The 24,356-nt window shown below is 38.0% G+C and overlaps 1 protein-coding gene across 1 annotated transcript in view; it reads right to left on the minus strand.

The window, feature by feature from the left end:
• Positions 1–24,356, minus strand: part of LOC149265302 (putative glycerol-3-phosphate dehydrogenase [NAD(+)] 1, cytosolic) — a 66,534-nt gene that overhangs the window by 14,838 nt on the left and 27,340 nt on the right. The window contains exon 4 of the mRNA XM_089429272.1: positions 24,171–24,310. Within this exon, the coding sequence (XP_089285398.1) occupies positions 24,171–24,310 (140 nt within the window). The remainder of the gene's footprint in view (positions 1–24,170; positions 24,311–24,356) is intronic.

Consider the following 24,356-nt stretch of genomic DNA (forward strand, 5'->3'; position numbering starts at 1 on the left):
AACTGTTTCCATAAATGCAGTAGAAACTGTACTGGCTTTAAATGGATGTGATAATGCACAAAAGTGTGCATACTTGGTAAGTCTGTCAACTACCACCATGATGACACTCTTTCCCTCAGACTTGGGTAAACCTGTGATAAAATCCATTGAAACCTCCTCCCAACGTTGGCTTGGAATGGATAAAGGTTGTAATAGACCCGGTGTCTTAATTGTTTCAACTTTATTTTGTTGGCAAACCAAACATTCCGCCACAAACTTTTGAATATCTGATTTAAGGCCATCCCAAAAAAATTCCTTCTTAACCCTGTGGTAAGTTTTTAAAAATCCTGAGTGCCCTCCTAAGGGAGAAGTGTGCAATTCCATAAGAATCTTTTGTTTTAGCTGGGAATTCTTACAGAGGTATAAGCGATCTTTGTACCATAACGAATCATTTTGCCAGCTAAATGTATCAGAAGTACTGGAATCTTGTTGTAGCTTTCGAATAAGTGCCCACACTTCTTCGTCATTCTTCCATTCCTCCCTTGCTTCGTTTATCCAATCTGGTTGGATAATAGAAATGGCACACAACAATGCTTCCACATCCTCATCCTTTCTTGAGAGTGCATCTGCCACCACATTTTGCTTCCCTTTTTTGTAGATGATTTCAAAGTCATAACCCAACATCTTTGTGACCCACTTTTGTTGCTCTTCAGAGGATAATCTTTGTTCTAAAAAGTATTTAAGGCTATCATGATCCGTTTTTACCTTGAAGTGTCTTCCCATTAGGTAGGGTCGCCATTTCTTAAGTGCATGGAGTATTGCCAACATTTCCTTCTCATAAATAGCTTTGCTTAAAAACTTTCCCTTGATTGGACGACTTTCAAAAGCAATGGGTCTTTCATCTTGCATTAGAACAGCACCAATTCCATTTCCTGAAGCATCACATTCCACAATAAAGGTTTTTGTGAAGTCCGGTGTAGCTAAGACCGGTGCTTGGCACATTGCCTCTTTAAGATGTTCAAAGGCCTTTGTTGCTTCCGGAGTCCATGAAAATGAATCTTTCTTCAATAATGTTGTTAGAGGTGCTGCTATTCTCCCATAATTCTTAACAAACTTGCGATAATACCCTGTCAACCCAAGAAATCCTCGCAGATGCTTTATGGATGTGGGGATTTTCCATTCCTTAATGGCTTTAATTTTGCTAGGGTCTACCTTAACTCCTTCATGAGATACAATATGACCCAAATATTCCACCTCCTGGACTCCAAAGAAACATTTGGATCTTTTTGCATATAATTGTTTCTCCTCCAATAGTTGTAGCACCCTGTCAACATGTTCAACATGATCCTTCCAAGACTTGCTGTAGATTAGTATATCATCAAAAAATACTAACACAAATTTTCTAAGGAATGGTTTGAAAATTGAATTCATCAAACCTTGAAATGTTGAAGGTGCATTGGTAAGGCCAAAAGGCATGACCAAAAATTCATAATGACCCTCATGAGTTCTAAATGCCGTTTTCGGAATGTCTTCAATCTTCATTCTGATTTGATGATATCCCGAACGAAGATCCAACTTGGTGAAGTAAATTGATCCATGCAATTCATCCAGTAATTCATCAATGACAGGAATGGGGAACTTATCTTTAATAGTGAGCTTGTTGAGCTCCCTATAATCCGGACACATGCGCCATGATCCATCCTTCTTGTGCACCAATACTACTGGAGCTGAGAAAGAACTTTGACTCGGTTGAATTATACCAGCCTCTAGCATTTCTGCAACCATACGTTCAATTTCACTTTTTTGGACATAGGGATATCTGTACGGCCTGATGTTTGGAGGAACACTTCCTGGAATCAGATGAATAGCATGATCATGATCACGCATAGGTGGGAGACCTTTGGGAGTCTCAAATACCTTGGAATGATTGTCCAGGACTTTTTGGAGATCTGGAGAAATAGATGATTCCAATGTGGAAACATCTAGCGAACATAATTGTGCAATTACACCTCTTTGCTCCTTTTTTAGAAGCTTTGTCATGCCATTAGAGCTGATTATCTTTCCTGGTTTCCCTGCAATACCCCTTAATTCAACTTCCTTTCCTTCCACAGAAAATTTCATGAAAAGTTCTTGAAAATTAAAAGCTATTGTACCCAAGGATTGTAGCCATTGGACTCCTAGTACAACATCAGCACCTCCCATTGGAATGGAAAGCATTGGGCTAGTCAATACATATTCTCCCATGGATAGCTTGATATTATGGCACTTTCCAGAACAATTTATTGTTCCTCCATTTGCAATCATCACTTGACACTCTGGTGCTGGATATAGGAAGCAATTCAATTCTTTTGCTACCCTACAATGAATAAAATTGTGGGTGCTTCCTGAATCAATCAACACTATTACCTTTTTCTTCTTGATTTGTCCTTCTATCTTGATGGTTTGAGGAGTGGTAATTCCCGCCAATGCATTACAAGATATGGTCGGATTTATTTGTTCTTCATCTAGGCTTTGTTCCTGGAATATATCCTCTTCTTTTGACCTTTCTTGCTCCTTTTCTTCTTCCTCTTCACAATCTATGTAGAATAATTTCTTCTCAGCACACTTATGACCTTTTGTGTATTTGCTATCACAATTGTAACAAAGCCCTTTTGCTCTTTTTTCTTCCAATTGTTGTGGTGTCAACCTTGTAGGTTGTGGAAGACTATGGGCAACAACACTTCCGTCTTTATAGTTGTGAACGGTATGCTTCCTAGTTGCCATAATTTTGCTTTCCATTTTTCTTGCTAACCTGAATGCCTTCTCTAATGAATCAGGTTCCCAAAGGCGCACATCATGTTGGATATTATCCTTTAAAGACCCTATGAACACATCAATCCTATGCTCCTCTGGAATATCTTTTACCCTTATGTTCAATTTTTGGAACTCCTCAATGTGCTCCATTATTGAACCCTTTTGTTTGAGACTTATCAATTGGCTAAAAAAGTGTTGCTTTTTGTATCCTCATAATGTGCTATCAATTCTTCCGTAAAAATTGCCCAAGTGATAAATTGTTTACGAGAACAAAGCCATTGATACCATACAAACTGATTTGGTTCCAAATATAAAGTTGCCATACGTACCTTTTGTGTGTTTTGCACATTATTGAGATCGAAGAATTGCTCCATCTGTAATATCCATGTGGCGGGATCCTTGCCATCAAACTTCCTCATATCGATTTTTGGAACATGGTGAGTCTTCGATCCAACATTAGAGTCTATGGAATCATGATTAACATTTCTTTTGTTCTCATCATGAGTTTCCTTTACTACCTTTTCACCATTAGTGACCCTTTCTTGTAGCAACTTCTTCAATTCATCCATCTTATCATCCATGCCATCAAATTTAGCGTCAATCTTAGCTTCCATGCCATCCATCTTAGCTTCCATTCCCTTTATCTTAGATTCCACGCCATTTACCTTAGATTCCACGCCACTTATCTTAGCTTCTGTTAGCTTTTGTGAGCGTGACATTTGTTGCACTTGTTCTTGTAATTTTGATATATCATGTAGCATTTCTTCCTCTTCTTCATGAGTCATGCTAGAGCTTTCAGGTTCCTTACTAGGTGTTTGCATTTTCTTTTTTCACTTTATAGAAGCCTGATATTGAATCTGATGTATCTCTGTAATTTCGGATCCTCCAATTCTGAAATTGCTACCTGTAGTAGCCTTCTGCGTCCTCTTTCCAATGCCACAAGTCTGAGCCAAATTGGATTCTCCAAGGAAGAGTTATGTGAAATCTCCCACAGTGACTTGCTTTTAGACTGGTTCAGTAGAGCGAACTTGTACGACGTGCCACGAGTCACTGTTTCAACCTTTGAATCTGAAACACACACACAAGAAACTACAGTCCGTCCTCTTTCTGTACCTTTTTACGAAATTTCAATCTGATCCTCAGAGAGAGAGTTATGACGATTTTCCCCAGGTCACCTGTTTTGAATGTAATTCAGGAGTCTGCAAAGGGACCAACTTCCTCAGATCATATCTCCGAAAATATCACGAGAAAAGCTCTGAAATTCGGACCCAAGGTTCAGCGCCAATTCTTCTCAAATGGGTTTTTTTTGCGACTTCTGAAACGTCACAGAAAAAAAGTTATAGCGAAAATGCCACGATGACCTGTTTGGAGCAGCGAAACCCTAGAATCCAAAGCTCTGATACCAAATGTTATGAAACCAGCTCAAGAAAAGATAGAAAAGATAGATCAACGCCTTAGAATTCAGCCTCTTCGAGGGGGCAACCTCCTTTACATTACATAAATGAACAATTCTTGGATGATACAAATGAAAACACCTCCTTTCTATATATAGGAGTCTAAGTGGTCCCAATACAATCAAAGCCTACATAACAATAATATTGTAGGGCACAACAATAACAATAGTGGGCTTCTATGTGGCACAATAGTAACAACATGGGCACTACATGGGTACATCAATATAAATAAGGGGTATAACTACAATAGTAATGGAGTAATCACTAGTATTATAGGGACCCAACAACTTGCCTTGTGGAGAAGGGCATCTACAGCAGAAGTTGGGCAGTCCTCCTAGCCCATGTTCATTGTTGGAAAAAGACTTCTAGCAATGATAGGTGGCAGGCCAGCCCTATGTTATTCTTCATTGGAGCAGCGCAGGAAGATTATAGTGGGCAGAAGTCCCTGAGTAGCTGAGAAGCAATTGTGAGTTGTTCACAAACGGAGTTTTGAACAACTCAAAAGGAGTTTCGATGTGTTGATGTGTTGATGGACAAGTAATCAACGAGAGAGCAAATTGGATGGCCGAGGTTCAGTGGCCAAATGGACATGGATCATTGATAGAGGCAGTGCTGCAGATCGAGGGCCGAAGTACTGGGCAGGTACAAGGTATGACCAAGAGGAGTTGAAAGAGCGTGCTACATCAGCCAGATGGTCAGAGTATCTTGTTGAGGGTAGATTGGTTGTCGATGGACTGACACCAAGCCCCAATTTTGTATCTTGTATTAGTGAATGTATGAGGGCCATTATCCCTAGTATGGGAGCCCTAGACTATCGTATTGTCAATTTGATTAATATAACGAAGTTGGGTTATTATAAAATTTTGTAAAAAGTTGTGTATATTTTGTGCACTAGTGGATTTACTATTGTATATTGTCTTGTTGTTCAAAGTAGCTTTGTTGTGATTCTTGCTTCCGTAGCGTCAATGATTTAAGATTCTATCTTAGACACCAAGATCGTGGAAAAACAACAAGAGAGATTGATTTTTATAACTTTATTTATTGTTGTTGTTTGGTTATATGATCATTTATTTCTTGAGTACCTAAGTTATATATGTGTGTGTGGAGGGGGTGTTATTATAAATAAGTAATATTTTTGGATATATATTTATATTTTATTGTTTTTACTATTATTATAAGAATTACTTAGATATTATGTTTTAATTTTATGATTTATGTTTATTATTTGAAGGTCCCTTTATTAAATATTTAATATTACTATTAAATATTAATCATATATTATAATCATTACATATCAATTATATATAGTTATAACTCCAACGGATTATAATGTTTCATATTAATATTATTAAGTTCATATTTTTTGTTTAATTTAATTTGTGTGTTAGTTATGAATAATAATATTAATATGAAACATTGTAATCTCTGGGAATTAATATATATATAGATATATATTTATATATATGATTAGCCTTTATTATATATTTTTAGTTGGGGGTTATTATAAATAAGTAATATTTTTGGATATATATTTATATTTTATTGTTTTTACTATTATTATAAGAATTACTTAGATATTATGTTTTAATTTTATAATATGTTTATCATTTGAAGTGTCCCTTTATTATTTATTTAATATTACTATTAAATATTAATCATATATTATAATCATTACATATCAATTATATATGGTTATAACTCCGAGGGATTATAATGTTTCATATTAACATTATTAAGTTCATAATTTTTTGTTTAATTTAATTTATGTGTTAGTTATGAATATGAATATCTAACTTATTCATATTCATAACTAAGACAAATTAAATTAAACAAAAAATATGAAATTATTAATATTAATATGAAACATTATAATCTCTGGGAATTATAATATATATATATATATATATTACTATGATTAGCCTTTATTATATATTTTTAGTGAGATTAGGTTATTATAAGCTATTTTCCTTGTTTTAGGGTTTAATGTTAATTATATTTCTGGTAAATTTATTTATGTTTATTATTTCTAAGAATTTTATAATATTAGTTAATTAATATAAATATTAAATATTTTTTTCTTGTTTTAAAATTTCCTTTTGAACGTTTATTTTGTCCTAAAGTTCATTGATGGATTTTGATTTTTATATCGGTTTTTGACTTTTTTAGGTTTTTTCTTATTATCACTTCCCTATTTAATCCATTAGACTTTATCAAGTTTCTCATCATCGTCTTGAAGATGAACCACACTTGTTGCTTCAAAATGTCAACCCGAATTTCTAGATTCCTCAAGGTGTTAGAGAATTAGCACAATGGACTGATGATGTGGTAGGGGCAATGATGGTGTGGTAACACTAGGTAGGATATGGAGATTTGTAGGCATACCCAGTTTATATTAGGGTATGTTAAGCATACCCAAGTGTCAAAATTGCCAAAAATTCCACAGCATTGGAGATTCAGAGGGCACATGGCCATGTCAAGTTAGTAAGCGAAGGAAAGTCAAGTTGAACTAGCCACTAGAGAAATCAACTAACTGTTGGGTGGTCTAACCAACCATTGGGGACATCTAGGACCGAAAAGTTAAGTCATGGACCAAGAAAGTACCGTTACAAAGAAAAATAATCTTCCAAATGACTAAGTTGAGCTCTCTTAGTCAAGTCGACTTCATTAATGACCAAATCGAGCCTCTTCAAGGACTAAGGAGTGTACCATTCTTCATCATCGATGATTCTGGGCTGTTAGCAAAGGTAACCTTGGACCTACTCGTGCATTATGACCGAAATCGACCCCTTAATGTGCAAATAAATAATTTTTATGTAATATTTTATGAACAAATAATAAGTCTCCAACTTGTGGATGATTAGTAAAAAAATATTATTTGAGGAGTCCAACTGACCATTAGAAATGTTTTATAAAAAGTTAGTCTCCCCTCTTGTAATAGTTGTTGTTGTCTTATATGTTGAGAAATTTAGGCCATCCATTAGGGTTAGTTTATCACATGATTTCTCTTTAACATTGACATTTACTTGAGATATATTATCAATTCATCATCATAATTATTATTTCTTTTCATCATCAAAATAAATGCCAACAAGAAGATCACAATGCAAACAAAGAGAGACAAGGCTCCAAGCTAGGGTAAAACCCCTTCAAAGGGAGAAAACCCAAAGAACTCCTCCTTATAGAATTTTCAACGAAAACTTCCAAGACCAGGACACTAGACCATCCACCAAGAGACCAAGTCAGCCACCCAAACAAAATTTGTTCTTTACTTCACAATTTCGGATCAGAGGCAATCTGACCTTCCATAAAGAATTCCGCTGCCAAAGAGATAAACGAAAATCCAAGACCAAAACAATCTTCTAGATTCGTTGTCCTTCTTCCTTCTTTCTCCCACTTTTGTTCTGCCTCAGATCTCCTTGAGAAAGTCAAATGCACAAGTACATTTTGGAGGGTGAATTCCTCTCCAATATATAGGCATTTGAGTGGGTCATCAAGCCTCCTCTATGCCAAACCCTTACGGTTAGCCGACCTGATCTCTTGGGTAGTTTCTAGACATTTCCATGACATAAAATAAGTCTTTACATTGATACAAGAGCCCTTCTAGGGGTTTTACATTATCACTTTGAATTTGACTCCCTAGAGCACTCAATGGGTGCACAACCTAGGATTAAAACCATGGGAACGAAACCCATGTATAAATAGTTTTTCTTTTAAAAACAAATACTTTATTCTCTTTCTTTGGACAAGTACAATGATTACATCAAGTCATGACATCATAATTATGAAGATTGATACTAGTTACATTTCAACACTCCCTTTTAACTAGGGAGGTATTCATAATTGACAACAGGTACAAGGACAGTACTTCCATTGAAAAGTTCTCATAAGAAGAGTCAGATTGGTAAGCCATCTCATAAGCTATTTCATCAGCTTATATCAGTGCATCTCAACATATCAACCACATAACAAGGCCTTGACTAACAACTCTATCTCTCCACAAGATCAGAGCACAATGTTGGCGAGACCAATGATTTATAGACACCTAAATCATTATCGCTCAAGGCACATACCCCATCTGGATGTTCACAAGGTATGTCCTTTTAGTACTTTTCCTTTCTTGGAATAACATATCCTCAAGGAATTTCCTCTTCGACTAATCTTTCCTATTGGATGCCCTACCACATACTCAAAGAGTATCAGAAACCAGATGCTTACCCAATCCTCCATTCTTTCTTCATAACATGAAGACAAGAATGATGTGTTTATCTCTCTCTCATGGCCTTCACTAAGACTTACGGTTGTTAGTCTTGGTCTAGTGCATGACACATGAAGTAGAGAACCATATCTGCCACTCCCTCTTAACTAAGGAGGATCTAATCATTCCTATACGAGGAATATATTCGAGCTCCCTCTTACCATGGGACTTGCCCAAGCTCTCTAGGGACTTGTTTCTAACAGTTGCTACCTGCTTCTTTGGTGGAGATCATACTATTATCAGCTGCTTGTAGGGCTCCTCTTTCTTCTTCTTCATCATGTCATGGGTGAACTTCAACTTCTTCGTCAAGGAGCCTTCTTCTTTATAACTTCTTCGTAGGGCATGGGCCATCTTCTACATCACTTTCTCTTCAACGACACATAGGATTGAACAAATAGTCATGTCATCCTTCTCATCAAAAAGTGATATTTTAGTCCACATATGGCCATTCTTCATACAGCTACCTCTTTCAAGTCATGCCTCTTTCAGGATCCTTCATCCAATCACACGAGTACTAGTTGTAGTTGACATTCTACAACTCTCTTTTTATGATGGCCCTTCATCATGACATCATCTTTATCACTTTCATATTCACGAGCTAATCATTATCGAGCTCGAACATGGCTCCCTCTTGAACATCCGTAAAGAGATCTTACCAGGACATGATCATCAAACTATCTACAACCTGCTATTATATTTGATATCATGATGTACATCAACGTCCTTGGACTAAGTACCAAGGCAACAACCCAATGGAGTCATCATATCCTTCTTTAAAGTGAAACTTCTCCATATAGCAGGATCGTGCAGCATATCATGTCTTCATCAATTTCATGGTCTTCAATTTTCATCAGAGCCTTTCGCGGAACATATCTCAGTCAATCATCTAGCCCTGTTCCTCATTTCCAAGATGAGGTCCATTGTGCTGCAACTTGAACCAGCAAGCTTCTTATGAGGCCTGCTCAAAAACAGTGATATCATCATAGTCATTCTTCCCAAGGTGAAGAACTCATTTTATGTCATCACAAAGGAGGATCCATAAATGATCCTTGCTTGCAGCAGAATCTTCATATCGGCTAGTTGTCTGTTATATCAGGTTTATAAATTCTTTCATACGTTGTCTTTAACTTTACCAAGCATCCACAGTTGCACAATTATATCATGAATCTATCATAGTGCCCAAGGATCCAAGGGTCCTTACAGTTCCCTCCTTCCATCATGCTTCCCAAAACAGAGGATCAACCCATCCTCCTTCCTTTACTTCCTGTACTTGCAGCATTCATTGACAAGTACTCCCAAGCAAAGTATATAATAACAAAAGCATGATATCTATTTGTCAATCTAAGGTTACCATGAGACTTAAAGGTTGTACTTCTAGGGTTTTCAAGTGCCAGCCCTAGACCAAGGGTTCCAACCTTATCCATGCCTATGAGCCCTAGATTGCATACAAACCCTAAAGACCAAGGGTTCGGGTTTCTATGAGGGAACAGGATTAGGGTTTCTATATGACTAGGGTTTTACTAGTGTCAACAATTTTAACAAACCCTATACAATCAATCAACCCTACTATAATACATGTTGGACCCTTAACAAAAATATGCCATACATACCTCATGGTTACATACCTGTACTGACGAACACTTTCGGATGCCATGGTTTCTTCACAAAGGTATTGCAATCTTTATTGATCCTCTGCCATCTTCAAGACTTCCTTCCAATGAGTCTTCAAACAGGGATATCACTGCTCTTCTGATAGGACCTGCTTCTCCAAGTGTTCCTTTAAGATATAGTATGATTGTTGCACTTCAAGCTTCAGAATTACAAGAGAGACAATATGCTACTTTTATTATTGATGGCTACAAGACTTCACAATAGATCTTCACACAAAAATTTAGTCTTGTTGTATTCACTTACTACCTATAGCTCCTAGGTCTCACCTGATCTGTTATACAAACTTGAAGGTGATGGAAAAATTTTATGTATTTTGGGTAATGGATCACTTTACAAAACACATAAAATAATTTTTTTTAAACTTAGTTAACAGCAATAATAGAGACAATATACCATATTAGAAACACATATTAGCAAAAATGATAAAGGAGTTCACCCCTCTCCTAGGCTACATCTCCTGGTCCAACTTGCAATGTTGGGCCTCTTTCATTAAGTGCTCAAATTTGTGTTTACATGGATTTATAGTGCTCAAAATGTAAATATTATGTCTTCAATGGCTTTAGAACTATCAAAAATTCCTAACTAAGCTCTTGTTGGGCTCAATTTGGCCAAAAATGGAAGAAGTTATGCTCTCCCAAAGTTTTCTTTGCTAATTGATCTAAAAACTACATTGCACTGCTAACCATCCTACAAATTCCGCCTTTATAGGGTGCATCGAGCAACAATTTCGCCCGAGGTCGGCGAGATTCGCACCGAAATTGGTGCAAAATGTCACTTAGTTTAAATTACCCAATAAGGCCTTGTGGCGGAAAACCAAGTCCACATGTGGCCATGCACCCGGGGGCTGGGGCTAACCGCCTACCCCCGTTAGCATAGCCCCTGTCTCTTCGGCAGTTGGTTCTATTGCGCCCATGAAACCAGGACCATTCCCAAACTTTCCACGCCCGTTGCAAATCATTGCTAACCCCTTTAGTGTGGTGAAGTGTGGTTACATGGCAGTTATATGATCGGGGTCTGCCCTCACAACTATTGGCTCCGGGTATATACGTTGTGGTATGGTGGCTTGTAGTTGCTACTGCCGAAACCGTGGGTCAGGGCTAGGCCGGAGCCCTCGACTCCCCTGCCTACAATCTCGCAGGCCTGGGATGACTGGGGGCCAGGGCTTAGCCCCAGCCCTGTCCACTTCCCCCAACAATGAAACACAAAGTTTAAATATAATTTTGCCACCAATACTATTAAGTACTACCATGCGCCCTAGCGGTAATACGTAGCACTGTTGTTTCGGAGGTTGTGTGTTTGACTCTCTCAGAAGCAATTTGGCCGATAACCAAAATTTTAGTGAACCCCAGGGTCCCACTTGGCCACCCATGATTGGTCCACGTTTCATCCCACCATTGGTCCACCTAACAAAATCCACCACCAATCAAAATAACCCAAATTCGAACCAATCACCATAGGAAACTTGTCAACCTGCCATTGGACCAAATTGTACAGTCACCCTGCCCAATCAGCAGTCCTGCGTCCAACCTGCAATTTTTTTTACTTGTTTGGGAAAACAATTAGAATGCGATATCGGGAGTATACGATATTGGTTTTGAGCCATTCAAGTTACGTTGGATCCAGGTCGTCGAGATCTATGCTCTGGTACAAGTTACGAGCACTTTTGAACACTTCATATTTTGCGCAGTTTACTGATCCCTTGGATCACTCCTCCCCACAGGGAGCTTTAGGACCTCCAAAACGCTACTTTCAGCCAACAAACAAATGATGGTACAGTTCCCTCACCCTTCCAATCTCAATCCATTTGGCTTTGCTTGGATTTGTGCCTCTGAGTCCCACACGAAGGTACTCCACATTCCCTCGTTTTGAAGTTCTTGTTTTTCTGTCAAGAATAGTGTCTTGCTGCAAATCTTCAAGAAATTCAGAAGAGAAATCTTCTATTGAAGGAACATGAATATAATGTAAGAGGATGTTTTTTGTGTGCTACAAGTAAGCCTAGCAATAGAAATTTAGGATTGTATACTCCACCTCCAGTTCCTTCCCGTCCTTGGGAAAGTGTTTCTATGGACTTTGTAGGAGGACAACCTATGTCTAAAAAAAACCATGATTATCTTTATGTTGTGGTCAATCGTTTCACCACGATGTGTATGTTGATGCCTTGACAAGTGTGAAGCAGGTTTTCCAATGGGGAGGCAAGCAGCAGAAAGCTTTTGATGCATTGAAGGAAAGAATTTGATAAGCTCTAATTCTTGCACTTCCTGATTTAAGACATCCATTTGAGATACAGCCAAATGCAAGTGACTATGCCATGCGAGCAATCTTGATGCAACATGGTAAGCCCATATGTTACCACTCTGAAACTCTTAATGGTGCAGTAGTTAACTATCCTACATATGACAAAGAACTGTATGCATTGGTGCAAAAGTGTGAAAAAGTGGAAACACTATTTGATGGGAAAGGAAACTATCATTCACACTAATCATCAACCATTGCAATATTTGCAATCACAAATCGATGGTCACGCAGAAGTGGTGAACATAACGGTAGTACATCTTCTTCGTGGTTATTGTAGCAAACATCCTAAGCTTTGGGATGAACACTTACACTACTTTCAACATGCTTATAACCAGGTGCATGGCCCCATGTGGCCCTGGTTTTCCGCCACAAGGCCTCACTGGGCAATTTAAACTAAGCGACATTTTGAATAATACAAAGTGTTAACCCCAATAAAAAGTTCTTTCATCTTCAAACATCCCTCCAGGACCTTCTTCATGTGCCATGACTATTGAAGCTTGAGGTGTGTGTGTTCTCCTTGAAACAATGTGAGGACTTGGACCCACAAGTTCTCCTTCTCCTATTTTAAGCTTCAACCTTGTAAGCATCATAAAACACTTGCAAACAAAATCAAACCTTCAAAATAACCTTGAGCTCTAATACCAAAATGATCTGTTATACAAACATGAAGGTGATGGAGAAATGAAGAGGCTTGTTAATGCTAGTAAGAACTTTGTACTCTTTATGATCAAACCCAAAGAAAATGTTGAAAATGAAGCCTTCCAAGGATGTGATGCAAGATTAAAATCTAATTTGTTTGAGGTTGTTAACACCTATGATGAGATGTTTCAAGAACCCAAAGTATTGCCTCCAAAAAGAGGAATCCAACATGAGATCCAATTGCAGCAAGATTTTCATCTTCCAAACATTGGCATGTATGGGATGTCAGTTATGGAGAATACAAAAATCAAGAGAAAATCCAAGAGTTGCTTGATAAAGGGGTCATCAAACCAAACACATCGCCATGTGGGTCACCAATTGTTTTGGTACCAAAGAAAGATCGTACATGGAAAATGTGTGTGGATTTCAGAGCCTTGAACGAGATTACGGTAAAGAATCATTACCCTCTTCCTCGAATTGATGATTTACTTGATCAGTTGAAAGATGTTGTGTATTTCACTAGGTTAGACTTGAGAAGTGGCTATCATCAGATTAGGATTGTTGAAGGAGACATATGTAAGACAGCTTTCAAAACAAAGCAAGGTTTGTTTGAATGGTTGGTTATGCCATTTGGGCTTTGTAATGCTCTTGCAACATTCGTAAGAGTTATGAATGATGTCTTGAGGCCTTTTCTTGATGATTTTGAGATTGTCTACTTAGATGACATATAGATTTTCAATAAAACCCGTGAAGAACATGTCAGGCATGTTAGGTAAGTCCTAGATGTCTTGAAGAAAGAGAAGATGTTTTTAAATATGTCTAAATGTGAATATGTAAAAACCTTATTAGTGTATTTGGGACATATTGTTGGAGGGGTGAATTGAAGATAGATCCCTCAAAGGTCAAAGTCATTGCAGATTGGCCTAAGCCCAATAATGTAATTGAGGTTAAAAGCTTTTTGGGAGCAGCCCAATATTGGAGAAAGTTCATTTCTAACTTTTCTTCAATTATAGCTCTAATACATGCCTTGACAAGTGTGACGCAAGTTTTCCAGTGGGGACGCAAGCAGCAGAAAGCCTTCGATGCATTGAAGGAAAGAATCAGCACAACTCCAGTTCTTGCACTTCCTGATTTAAGACAACCATTTCAGATGCAAACATATGCCAGTGACTATGCCATGGGAGCGGTCTTGATGCAACATGGTAAGCCCATATGTTACCATTCTGAAACTTTTAATGGTGCAGTAGTTAACTATCCTACATATGACAAAGAACTGTATGCATTGGTGCAAAGTGTGAAAAAGTGGAAACACTATTTGATGGGAAAGGAAACTATCATTCACACTGATCATCAACCATTGCAATACTTGCAATCACAAACCAGGCTACAGCAAACGAAGCATTTCAGATTGATGGGTTTCTTGCAGAAGTTCCACTTGGTGATAAGATATAAGAAAGGTATCTATAACAAGGTTGTCGAATGCTTTCTAGACCAATTGTTAGTGCTTCAATTGTTCTTAAGCATAATTCTATCATGCATGAGAGCTATATTGAACAATATGCTTTAGATGACGATTTTAAATATGTATATGCAACTTTGTGTCAAGGCAACCAAGTAGAGGAATTAGATTACCATGTTCATGATAAACTTTTGTATCATCTTGGCAAGCTATGCATTCCATAGGGTGAAAGAGTCAACATCATAAGGGAAGCACATACTTCTCTTATTGTTGACCATTTTGGTGTAGGCAAGACAGTGGCACAATTACAAAGGTATTGTTTTTGGCCTTGAATGAATGAAAGTGTGTCACGATATGTAAGAGGATGTTCTTTATGTGCTACAAGTAAGCCTAGCAATAGAAAGTTAGGATTGTATACTCCACTTCTAGTTCCTTCCTGTCCTTGGGAAAGTGTTTCTATGGACTTTGTAGGAGGGCTACCTATGTCTAAAAAAAATCATGATTATCTTTATGTTGTGGTGGATCGTTTCAGCAAGATGTGTATTTTAATGCCTTGTAAGAAGCAGGTTACAGCTGAACAGACTGCACAAATGTTCTTTCAACATGTATGGGTACATTTTGGGTTGCCCAAATATATTATTTCTGATCGAGATTCTCGATTTGTTGGGAAATTTTGGTCAAGCATATGGGGACTAATGGACACCAAGTTGAAAAAGAGTACAACATTCCATCCACAAACTGATGGTCAGATAGAAGTGGAGAACAGAACGGTAGTACATCTTTTCGTGGTTATTGCAACAAACATCCTAAGCGTTGGGATGAAGATTTACTCTACATTCAGCATGCTTATAACCAGGCAAAGCATTCTTCGACTCAAACATCTCCATTTGAGGCATGCTTTGGATACTTACCAAAATCTCCTTTAGATTTTATCTTTGGGAAAGATGTTATCGATGGTCATAGTGACATTGATAAGGCTAAGTGACTCATTGAACAAGTTCAATTGGTGCATTAAATGGTTCAAGAACAGTTGGAAAAGAGCCAAGTCAAGTACAAGACAAGGCATGATAAGAATCGTGTTGACCATAGTTTCCAGGTTGGAGATGAAGTTTGGCTTTACATTAGCAAGGAGAGGCTTAAAGGAGACGGTAAAAAATTGAAACCAATAAGGTATGGACCTTTTAAGATTCTAGAAAGATTGGTAATAATGCCTTCCAGTTGGATTTGCCTCCATATATGAAAATGTATGCAGTTGTTAATGTTGAGAATTGGAGATTATATGAGCCTCCTTTGATTGATGATCAAGGAGAGCATATTCAGATTCCTTCAATAGAAGATTTCTCTCCTGAATATTTCTCTAGAAGAGTCGAACACATGACCTCTTAACCAACAGTGCAGCCCCTTACCGCTAGGGCACGTGGTAGTTCTTAACAGGTATAGTGGCGAAGTTGCATTTAAAGTTTATGTTGTTGGTATTTGGGGGATGGGATCGGGGCTAAGCCCTAGCCCCCAATCACCCCACGCCCACGAGACCGCAGGCAAGGGAGCTAAGGGCTCGGGCGTAGCCCCGACCCACGGTTCCGGCACCAACAACTACAAGCCATCGGACCACAGCATATACACCCCAGAGCGGAACAGATTGGGGGGCGGAGTTTTGGGGAACAGCCCCAGTCACATAACCACCATTTAACCAGACTCCACCACAGCAAAGGGGTCAGCGTGGATTTTGCAACCACTACGCAAAGTTTGGGAATGGCCCCAGTTTCATGGGCACAATAGAACCAAACACCGAAGAGCCAGGGGCTATGCCGACAAGGCAGGCAGTTAGCCCCAGCCCCCAAGCGCATGGCCCCATGTGGCCCTAGTTTTCTGCCGCCACAAGGCCTTATTGGGCAATTTAGACTAAGTGACATTTTGCACCAATTTTGGCGCGAATCTCGTCGGCGCATGGTGAAATTGTCACTCGGCGTGCCTTGGAAAGGCAAAATTCATAGGATGGTTAGTAGTGCAGTGCAGTTTGTAGATCAATTAGCAGAGAAAAACTTTGGGAGAGCATAACTTCTTCAGTTTTTGGCCAAATTGAGCCCAACAAGAGCCCAGTTAGGGGTTTTGACAATTCTGAAGCCATTGGAGACATAATATTTACATTTTGAGTACTATAAATCCATGTAAACCCAAATTTGAGCACTTAATGAAAGAGTCGCGACATTGGAAGCTGGACCAAGAGATGTAGCCCAGGAAGGGTGAACTCCTTTATCATTTTTGTTGTTATGTGTTTCTAATATGGTATTGTTGTTAGCTAAATTTAGAAATCATTATTTTATGTGTTTTGTAAAGTGATCCATTACCCAAAATACATAAAATTTTACTTGCAAATTTTCCATCACCTTAAGTTTGTATAACAGATCATCACCGCTTACCAGAATGTATAAAAGAGAAATGATTATTGAATGTTGTTTTGAGTACTAGGAATGACCCTATGGTTAGGGCTTCCAAAACCACTGATATGGTTTGACAAATGGATTTGTCCTTCACATGAATACCCTTGACAACCACAAATATGGCTCCAAAGGTCGTCTTATTACTTCACTGTCCAAGTCAACTTCTCAAGTGACTGTGTAGGCTACTTCAATATATACATATATATGCCCAAAATTGCTTCCTTTAAGACCTCGGCTTCGTTACCTCTGCAAGATGAATATGTAGGACTAGATAAAGTGTTCCTTTGTCCACCATCAAAAATTCAAGGATGGCAATTCTATTCACGCTGTCTAGACTTCAAATGCTCAGAACAGGTGTCACAAGGTCGGCTTTCCTTGTGATTGTTCAAACTTTAAATCGAGTATATATGCTATAGGGTATTTGTTTCTTTGTCACAAATTTTTGTCTTCTATATCACTGCAAGAAGGATGAACATCCTTGGAGAAAGAAGATTGCAACAATATAGATTCTGTCCTTGAATATGACTGTGACTATGACTGACGCCTTTCACACTTGATCCTATGCTCAGAATTTGATTCTTCCTCTAGATCTTCCAAGCACTTGGATTATCAATGCATAAAACAAGATGACTGAGATTATACTTTTATGCTTGGGTGGGAGGCTTGGTTCTTATTTCAAGCAATTCAGATCAACACCATCCAAAAATGATTGATATAACTTTTCACATCAGGAGTCTCAGCTCCTCTTTCTCAAGGAATAGAAGTTCTAAAACAAGCCCTCCAAAACTTATTTATGCATAGAACCTCAATGTAGGAGACTCGGCTCCTTTTAGGTCTTATGTCCAAAACTTAAGGAGGCTCAGCTCCCTCTTCAACTAAATATTTATGCTCAGAACTCTTCAAAAGAAATCTCAGTTCCTTCTTGGTGGTTATAATAACTTCAATAAAGAATTGATGCTCAAAAATTCGGATCTTTGTGGTAGCACAGAGATTTCAGACTTCTTTAAATAGAGATTTCTTACCTATTGTGCCCAGAGGTTTGATCTCTACATCAATGGACTCAGCCTCCTATAGGCTATCAAACTAGCCTTTAGGTGCTTCAAAACAGAGATTATACACTCTTCAAGACCTTTGCTCTTTCCTCTTCTATTGAAGAATCTAGGGCAATTAGGTGTAGAGTGATTCTTCGGGACTAGATAACAATTTGTGAAGTCTTTTTACTTTTCTTGTTAGCTTAATCTTCTTTTTTGCTTATTAATGCATGTGTGTGTGCTTCATCAAACTGCTATCAAAACATAAAACAAGAACACAAGATGTTGGCTCTCTGCCAGGGCCAAAACCTCTCTTCTCTTGAGAGGAAAACCCTTCGGTAAGTTTTCTCTTATTGAAGCTTCTTTCTTGATCAATGCCAAACCCTAGACCCTTGACTAGAATATCCTCCAAGCACAAGTCAAATCCTTCCTTCTTCCTGCACTTTGTTTCTCGACACTTCGTCCTCCTCCTTCCGGCACTTCTTCCTCCTACTACTTTCGGCAACTAGTGATAGACCTTCTTATGCTTAGTTCTAGAAGAGATATTTCTCCTTGATCCTTAGTGAACTCTTTCAACCAAGCTCCTTCTTGATGTGAGGTTGCAAACTTGATGTGACAGCACTGCAGCCCTAGTTTTTCGCTAGTGTGGGAGGTTTCCCTTAGGTTTTGACTCCTTTCTCCTTCGCTTGTGAGAGTCTCTTCTTCACTTGAGTAGGAGGCCTTATAGGCCTAGCCCAAACAAGAGAGATATGTAATTGTGATGTGGCTATTGTAATGACCGCAGATTACCCTTCTTTTTCTCGCATGTGTGACTGTAATTCACACTTAGAACAGCCCTTATCACTCAGTTTTGTCTCTTCCCTTTTCACTACACTAGAGGCTCCTTTTCTTGACTTCTTTCACCTTTTCTCGGCTTCTTTTGCTCGCTAATTTCAGAGGTATGAATGCTTGTCATTGGAGGTTTGTCCCTCCTTTAGGCCGACTTGAGGACAGTAGGCTGACTTCACTTCTTTTGCATCGGAATTGCTTCTTTGATGATGTTGTTGCATGGAGAGGACTTTGACTTTGCTTGGAGAGATATTCTTTGACTCTTATACAAATGTATACATGGTGTAACATGCCCTTAAGGTCTTTAACAATTTATTTTGACCATTTGACTCACCTATAGCACTTAACATGTGCTAGACCTATTTCAATGAGCAAGAAACTCATTGACATATATTATAAAAATAATATTTCTTTTCTTGAATAAGTATAAATATCAAAAGTACATTTATGAAGACCGAACCTAGTTACATTCCATTTAACATCCTCTGACCTTTGGCCTTTACAAAGATACTAGGGCTTTTATATGTGCCTAGAATTTGAGTTAATTTCTTCTAGGAGCTCGGTCCTAAAGATCAGAGTTCTCCTTGACATTTTGAAGCCCTTTATGATCTTCTTCTTGCCCTTAAACAAGTGAACCAAGCTCTGATACCATGTTGAGAAATCTAGGGCATCCATTAGGGTTAGTTTATCACATGATTTCTCTTTAACATTGACATTTACTTGAGATATATTATCACTTCATCATCATCATTATTATTTCTTTTCATCATCAAAATAAATGCCAACAAGAAGATCACAATGCAAACAAAGAGAGACACGAGAAATAGGCTCCAAGCTAGGGCAAAACCCCTCCAAAGGGGGAAAACCCAGAGAACTCCTTATAGAATTTTCAATGAAGACTTCCAAGACCAAGACACTAGACCATCCACCAAGAGACCAGGTCAACCACCCAAACAAAATTTGTTCTTACTTCACAGTTTCGGATCTGAGGCGATCTAACCTTCCACAGAGAATTTGTTTGCCAAAGAAAGAGATAAACCAAAATCCAAGACCAAAACAATCTTCCAAATTCGTTGTCCTTCTTCCTCCTTTTTCGCACTTCTGCTTTGCCTCAGATCTCCTTGAGAAAGTCGAATGCACAAGTACATTTTGGAGGACAAATTCCTCTCCAATATATAGCCATTTGAGTGGGTCCTCAAGCCTCTTCTAGGCTGACCCTTAGGGTTAGCTGACCTGATCTCTTGGGCAGTCTCTAGACATTTCCATGACATAAAATATTTTTCTTTACATTGATACAAGAGCCCTTCTAGGGGTTTTACATTATGACTTTGACTTTGACTCCCTAGAGCACTCAATGGGTGCACAACCTAGGATCAAAACCATGGGCAAGAAACCCATGTATAAATAATTTTTCTTTTAACAATAAATATTTTCTTTTCTTTCTTTTGACAAGTACAATGATTACATCAAGTCATGACATCATAATTATGAAGACCGACACTAGTTACATTTAACATTATGAGATAATTGTCATCAATAAAAAGTAGCTCATTTTTGCAAACCCTCGTTCAAATAATTGTTCATTATGGTGTCGATTTTACTTGTTTCTTTTTTCTTGGTTTATTGTTGTATCCATGCTATAATCTAATAATTTCTCTAAGTAAGATTACACAAAGTTAAAGAGTTGAGCCACCGAGGGGCTACTAGTCACATGGAGAAGACAGACTATGGGGAAACCCTACCTTGTTCCTTTTGTTTTGCAGGTGGGTTGCTTCAAATGATTGGACCATTTCGAAGGGTAGCTTCATCCAGGAGGAAGTTCATATTCCATCTTTCACTAAAACTAAAGGTTCAAAGATGCCACATCAAGGTGTCACCCCTAGTTGGATCCGAAAGTTAGAAAGCTTATTAAGTAACAAGGGGGAATGACTTCTTTGAGCAAACCAAGCCCTCTTCCTTGACCAATTGCAAGATTGATCTAAGAAGGCACATGTTTCACATCCCTGCAAAGTGAGGTAAGCATTACTTGGTACGAGGTATATTTCCAACAACCACTTGATTTTAAAAACCTCGAGACTTTTATTTTTCAGCATTAGATAAGGAATAATTACTTGCTAGTTTTTATATATTTCATCTTAATAGCAAGTTTTAGAAGTTGAAAATAACGCTAGATTTGAACCAAGGATAAATACATTGTTATATTGGGAATATCTTACAATTGTATCTAGTCAATTGAATGCAGATCTCAAATTTTTGCTAGCTGTACCTACCAAATCTGCACCAAAATCCATGATTTCAAGCTCCCAGCAAGTAACTTTCTGAAATCTTCTTTAGTGACTATCATTTTTTTTGCTTGTTGATTTTACTGTTTTAGAGTCAAATATTTAATTTCTAACCAAAAATAAAATAAATATTAAATCGAGAAAAATTCTGAGCACTTTGTTTAAATAGATGTACTCTCATTTTCAAAAAAAAGAAATCCAGCTTGCTGAAAATTGTGTCTTTTTGCTATTACAATTTGGCAAGTGGGTTTAAAGGCCTCATTTAACATCCAACAACCTCCCCACCCTTAGATTTGTGAGCTAGGAATGCAAACGCACTCATTGGGTAGCCAAATTGGGCAAAATAAGTTGGTGTCCCTGTCATTTTATGCAAACTTTGCAATTTGATATAATAGGACAGCTATCTATTTTGACCCATAAATCCCCGGTCAACAGTCCAAACAAAGAAGAATTTTTTGTACCTTAAATTTGAATAGTTACACGTTATAGTTTAAATCATTTGGTATAGTTTAATTTGTTGTTTTAGTTTTCCGCTACATAATTATACACAGACACGGCAGAACAGCCCCAGAATTAACTCATATGTCTCTCTTTGACCGCATTTAAGGGACTAGTCTTACTTGGAGTTGATTAAAGTATCAATAAGGAATCCTCTCTTGGCCTTTAAAGAGTGAATTGGGCCTAAAGGGTGGAGGTTCGGGCTGAAGTGATAGTGACCCCTTACCCTCTGTGTGTCAATCCCAGCAGGTTGCAAGGACCTTGACAGCTTTGCTAATCAGATTGATAACAAGTACCACAACTTAAGGGAGTTCCTTTTGGCTACAAGGCGGTCCATAATAGGGTGTCAAGATTGGCTCAATTTGTATCCAATTCCATCTTCATGATTAATGTTATTTGGGTTCTATTCAATTTGGACAACTCTAGTGAGCCTAGTGGAATCATATTGAGTTTTGGCCAAATTTCAGGTTTGATGGTCCAGATATGGTTATTATCAGCAATATTGTCTCTAAGTCTAGTTTCTATGGAACAACGAACTTGGCCTACGTATGAAACTCCACAAAAGCAAAAGATCTCAAAGACACCTTGTTGAAGGAAAGCATCAGATTTGCCTTTAAAGTTGTTAACCTGATCCTTAGAGATATATGGGATTTAAAAATGGTTTTGATATTTTCGTTCATGAGGATTTTAGACCTTTTACCAGTGAAGCCTTCAATGTAGTGGTGAAAGGCTTGGGAACTGGTAATATCATGGTTCATGTTGAAAAGTAGTGCAGCAATCGATTCCTTGATTTGTGCCTTAATTCAAGGAATTGAAGTTGTGTTCTCCTTGGTCATGTACGAGTTCCAGTGATGAGGACAAGTTCAAGAAGCAGTTTGACGAGTGCGAATTTGTGGGAGACCGAGTTAATTGTCTTCTAGTGTGAGTTAGTTTGGGAACTGAAAGAATTAGTGGAGTTAGCCTCCAAACTTTTAGGAGAAACTAGTTAACAACTTGTGTTGACTTTTGTTAACTAGAAAACCACCAGTTCAACTTTCCAAACTTAGAACTCACTAACAATAGCCAAATCGAAGTGCTTATAAGAATATCGAAGGCACACCTTGTATTCATAATTTGAGCACAAGTTTGTGAGCTTGTGAGAGGAACAAGCCAAAGAGATTTCCTTGTGCGAATTATTGGAGGAGAATTTCCCTTGGGAAGTGCACAAAAAAAAGGAAGAAAACCCTATTTTTAGGAGGTTGAATGCACTAGGAAATAGGAGCCAATTTCCTAAGGAATGCGCAAGGATTTCGGGCCTTAGTGCGGGCTGGTTGAGGGGCGCAGATCAGCATTCTTGCAAGGTTGGTTCAAGCCTAGTTGAAGGCTGAGAGATCAGTTTGTATTCTCCATTGAAGCAGGGTTATTTGTAAGAGATATGTAGCTTATTCTTCTTCAATAAAATTCTCAAGCAACTGAGGGTTTTCCCAGTTGGGTTCCCTAGAAAAATTGTGTTGTTCTATTGTGTGAGTTGTGCTTTTATTTCTGTTCCTATTGGGATGCTTCTAGTAGAGAACTTATGTGTCTATTTGAAAAGAAATTAGTATTTCATATTGTTCACTATAGCAGATCAGAATTTCGTGGAAATTCTACACTTCAGGCAGGAGCTAGATTTACATTTGTCGGCTTTATGAAAAGCATTGTTTATCTTAGATTTTGAATAGCCATTACTTCAGAGGATTGTTTAGCTTAGATTTTGAATAGCCATTACTTCAGAGGACTTTTCTGAGGTGGGGTTTCTCATGGTCAAGGTGGGCGTTTATCAGAAATAAAGAGGACTTTGGTGACTAAGGTGTTGAGAATAGCAGCATTTGAGCAGGGCAGTCATGAAATTGAGCATGGAGATACCTATCCATGTGGGTTTTCTTTCTATAGACTTGATGGGAAACAGTTCAGTCCATTTCTTTGGTTACGAGGACATCTAGAAAAGGGTGGTTGTTGTCACTTGAGACTGGAAATCTTTTGAAATATTGCTAAGATTGATTCAAAGTAGAGTGACCATGAAGCCATGAGATAAGATAAGACAAGATAATTTTATTAATGTCCTATAAATGACTACAAAAGTAGGTCAATGGGACTGAAGAGTACAACCAGTATGAATACAAAATGGGAGTGCCAGAGCAACTCCTAGAAAATGGAAGAAGAAAACCTACATAGATGTCATCAACAACTCTATACCAAGTTCCAACATTTTCTCATTTTATCAAAAGTTGGCAAGAATTATTTTATTGGAGCCATGCCCGTTAAATGATAGGACTGCAATGGTAAGCATCCAGAGACCCATGCTCTTCAAAGAAAAGTAGCAAAAATTTGACAAATTAACTGAAAATAACATGAGCATTATAAATTACAATTCCAGACTTCATATTAAATTTTCAATATGCCATTAGCTTTCTCCAATCATAAAAAGCAGAAAATCAACTCCTACTTTCTGCTTTGACTTGCCTTGAGGCTAAATTTTCTTTTAGATATGCTACCTTGTTTTGATTCACAAAGTTGAAAAAATCACCTTGTAATCAATATACTGTAGAGAGTCTTCAAAATGGGGCACAACTCCACTGGTGCTATGGGTTTATTTCCATCAGGATGCATGAAGCTTAAGCTAGAATGACTAAGCAACTCGTAAAATGCCCCTACAGCTGACACACCCTGTTACAAGACAATGAGCTCAGTTTATGCATACTATGGTCACATA

This window comes from Pinus tabuliformis, chromosome 6 (assembly GCF_031772625.1).
Source record: "Pinus tabuliformis cultivar Carrire ecotype Pingquan chromosome 6, CPIR1, whole genome shotgun sequence".
Taxonomy (NCBI): Eukaryota; Viridiplantae; Streptophyta; class Pinopsida; order Pinales; family Pinaceae; genus Pinus; species Pinus tabuliformis.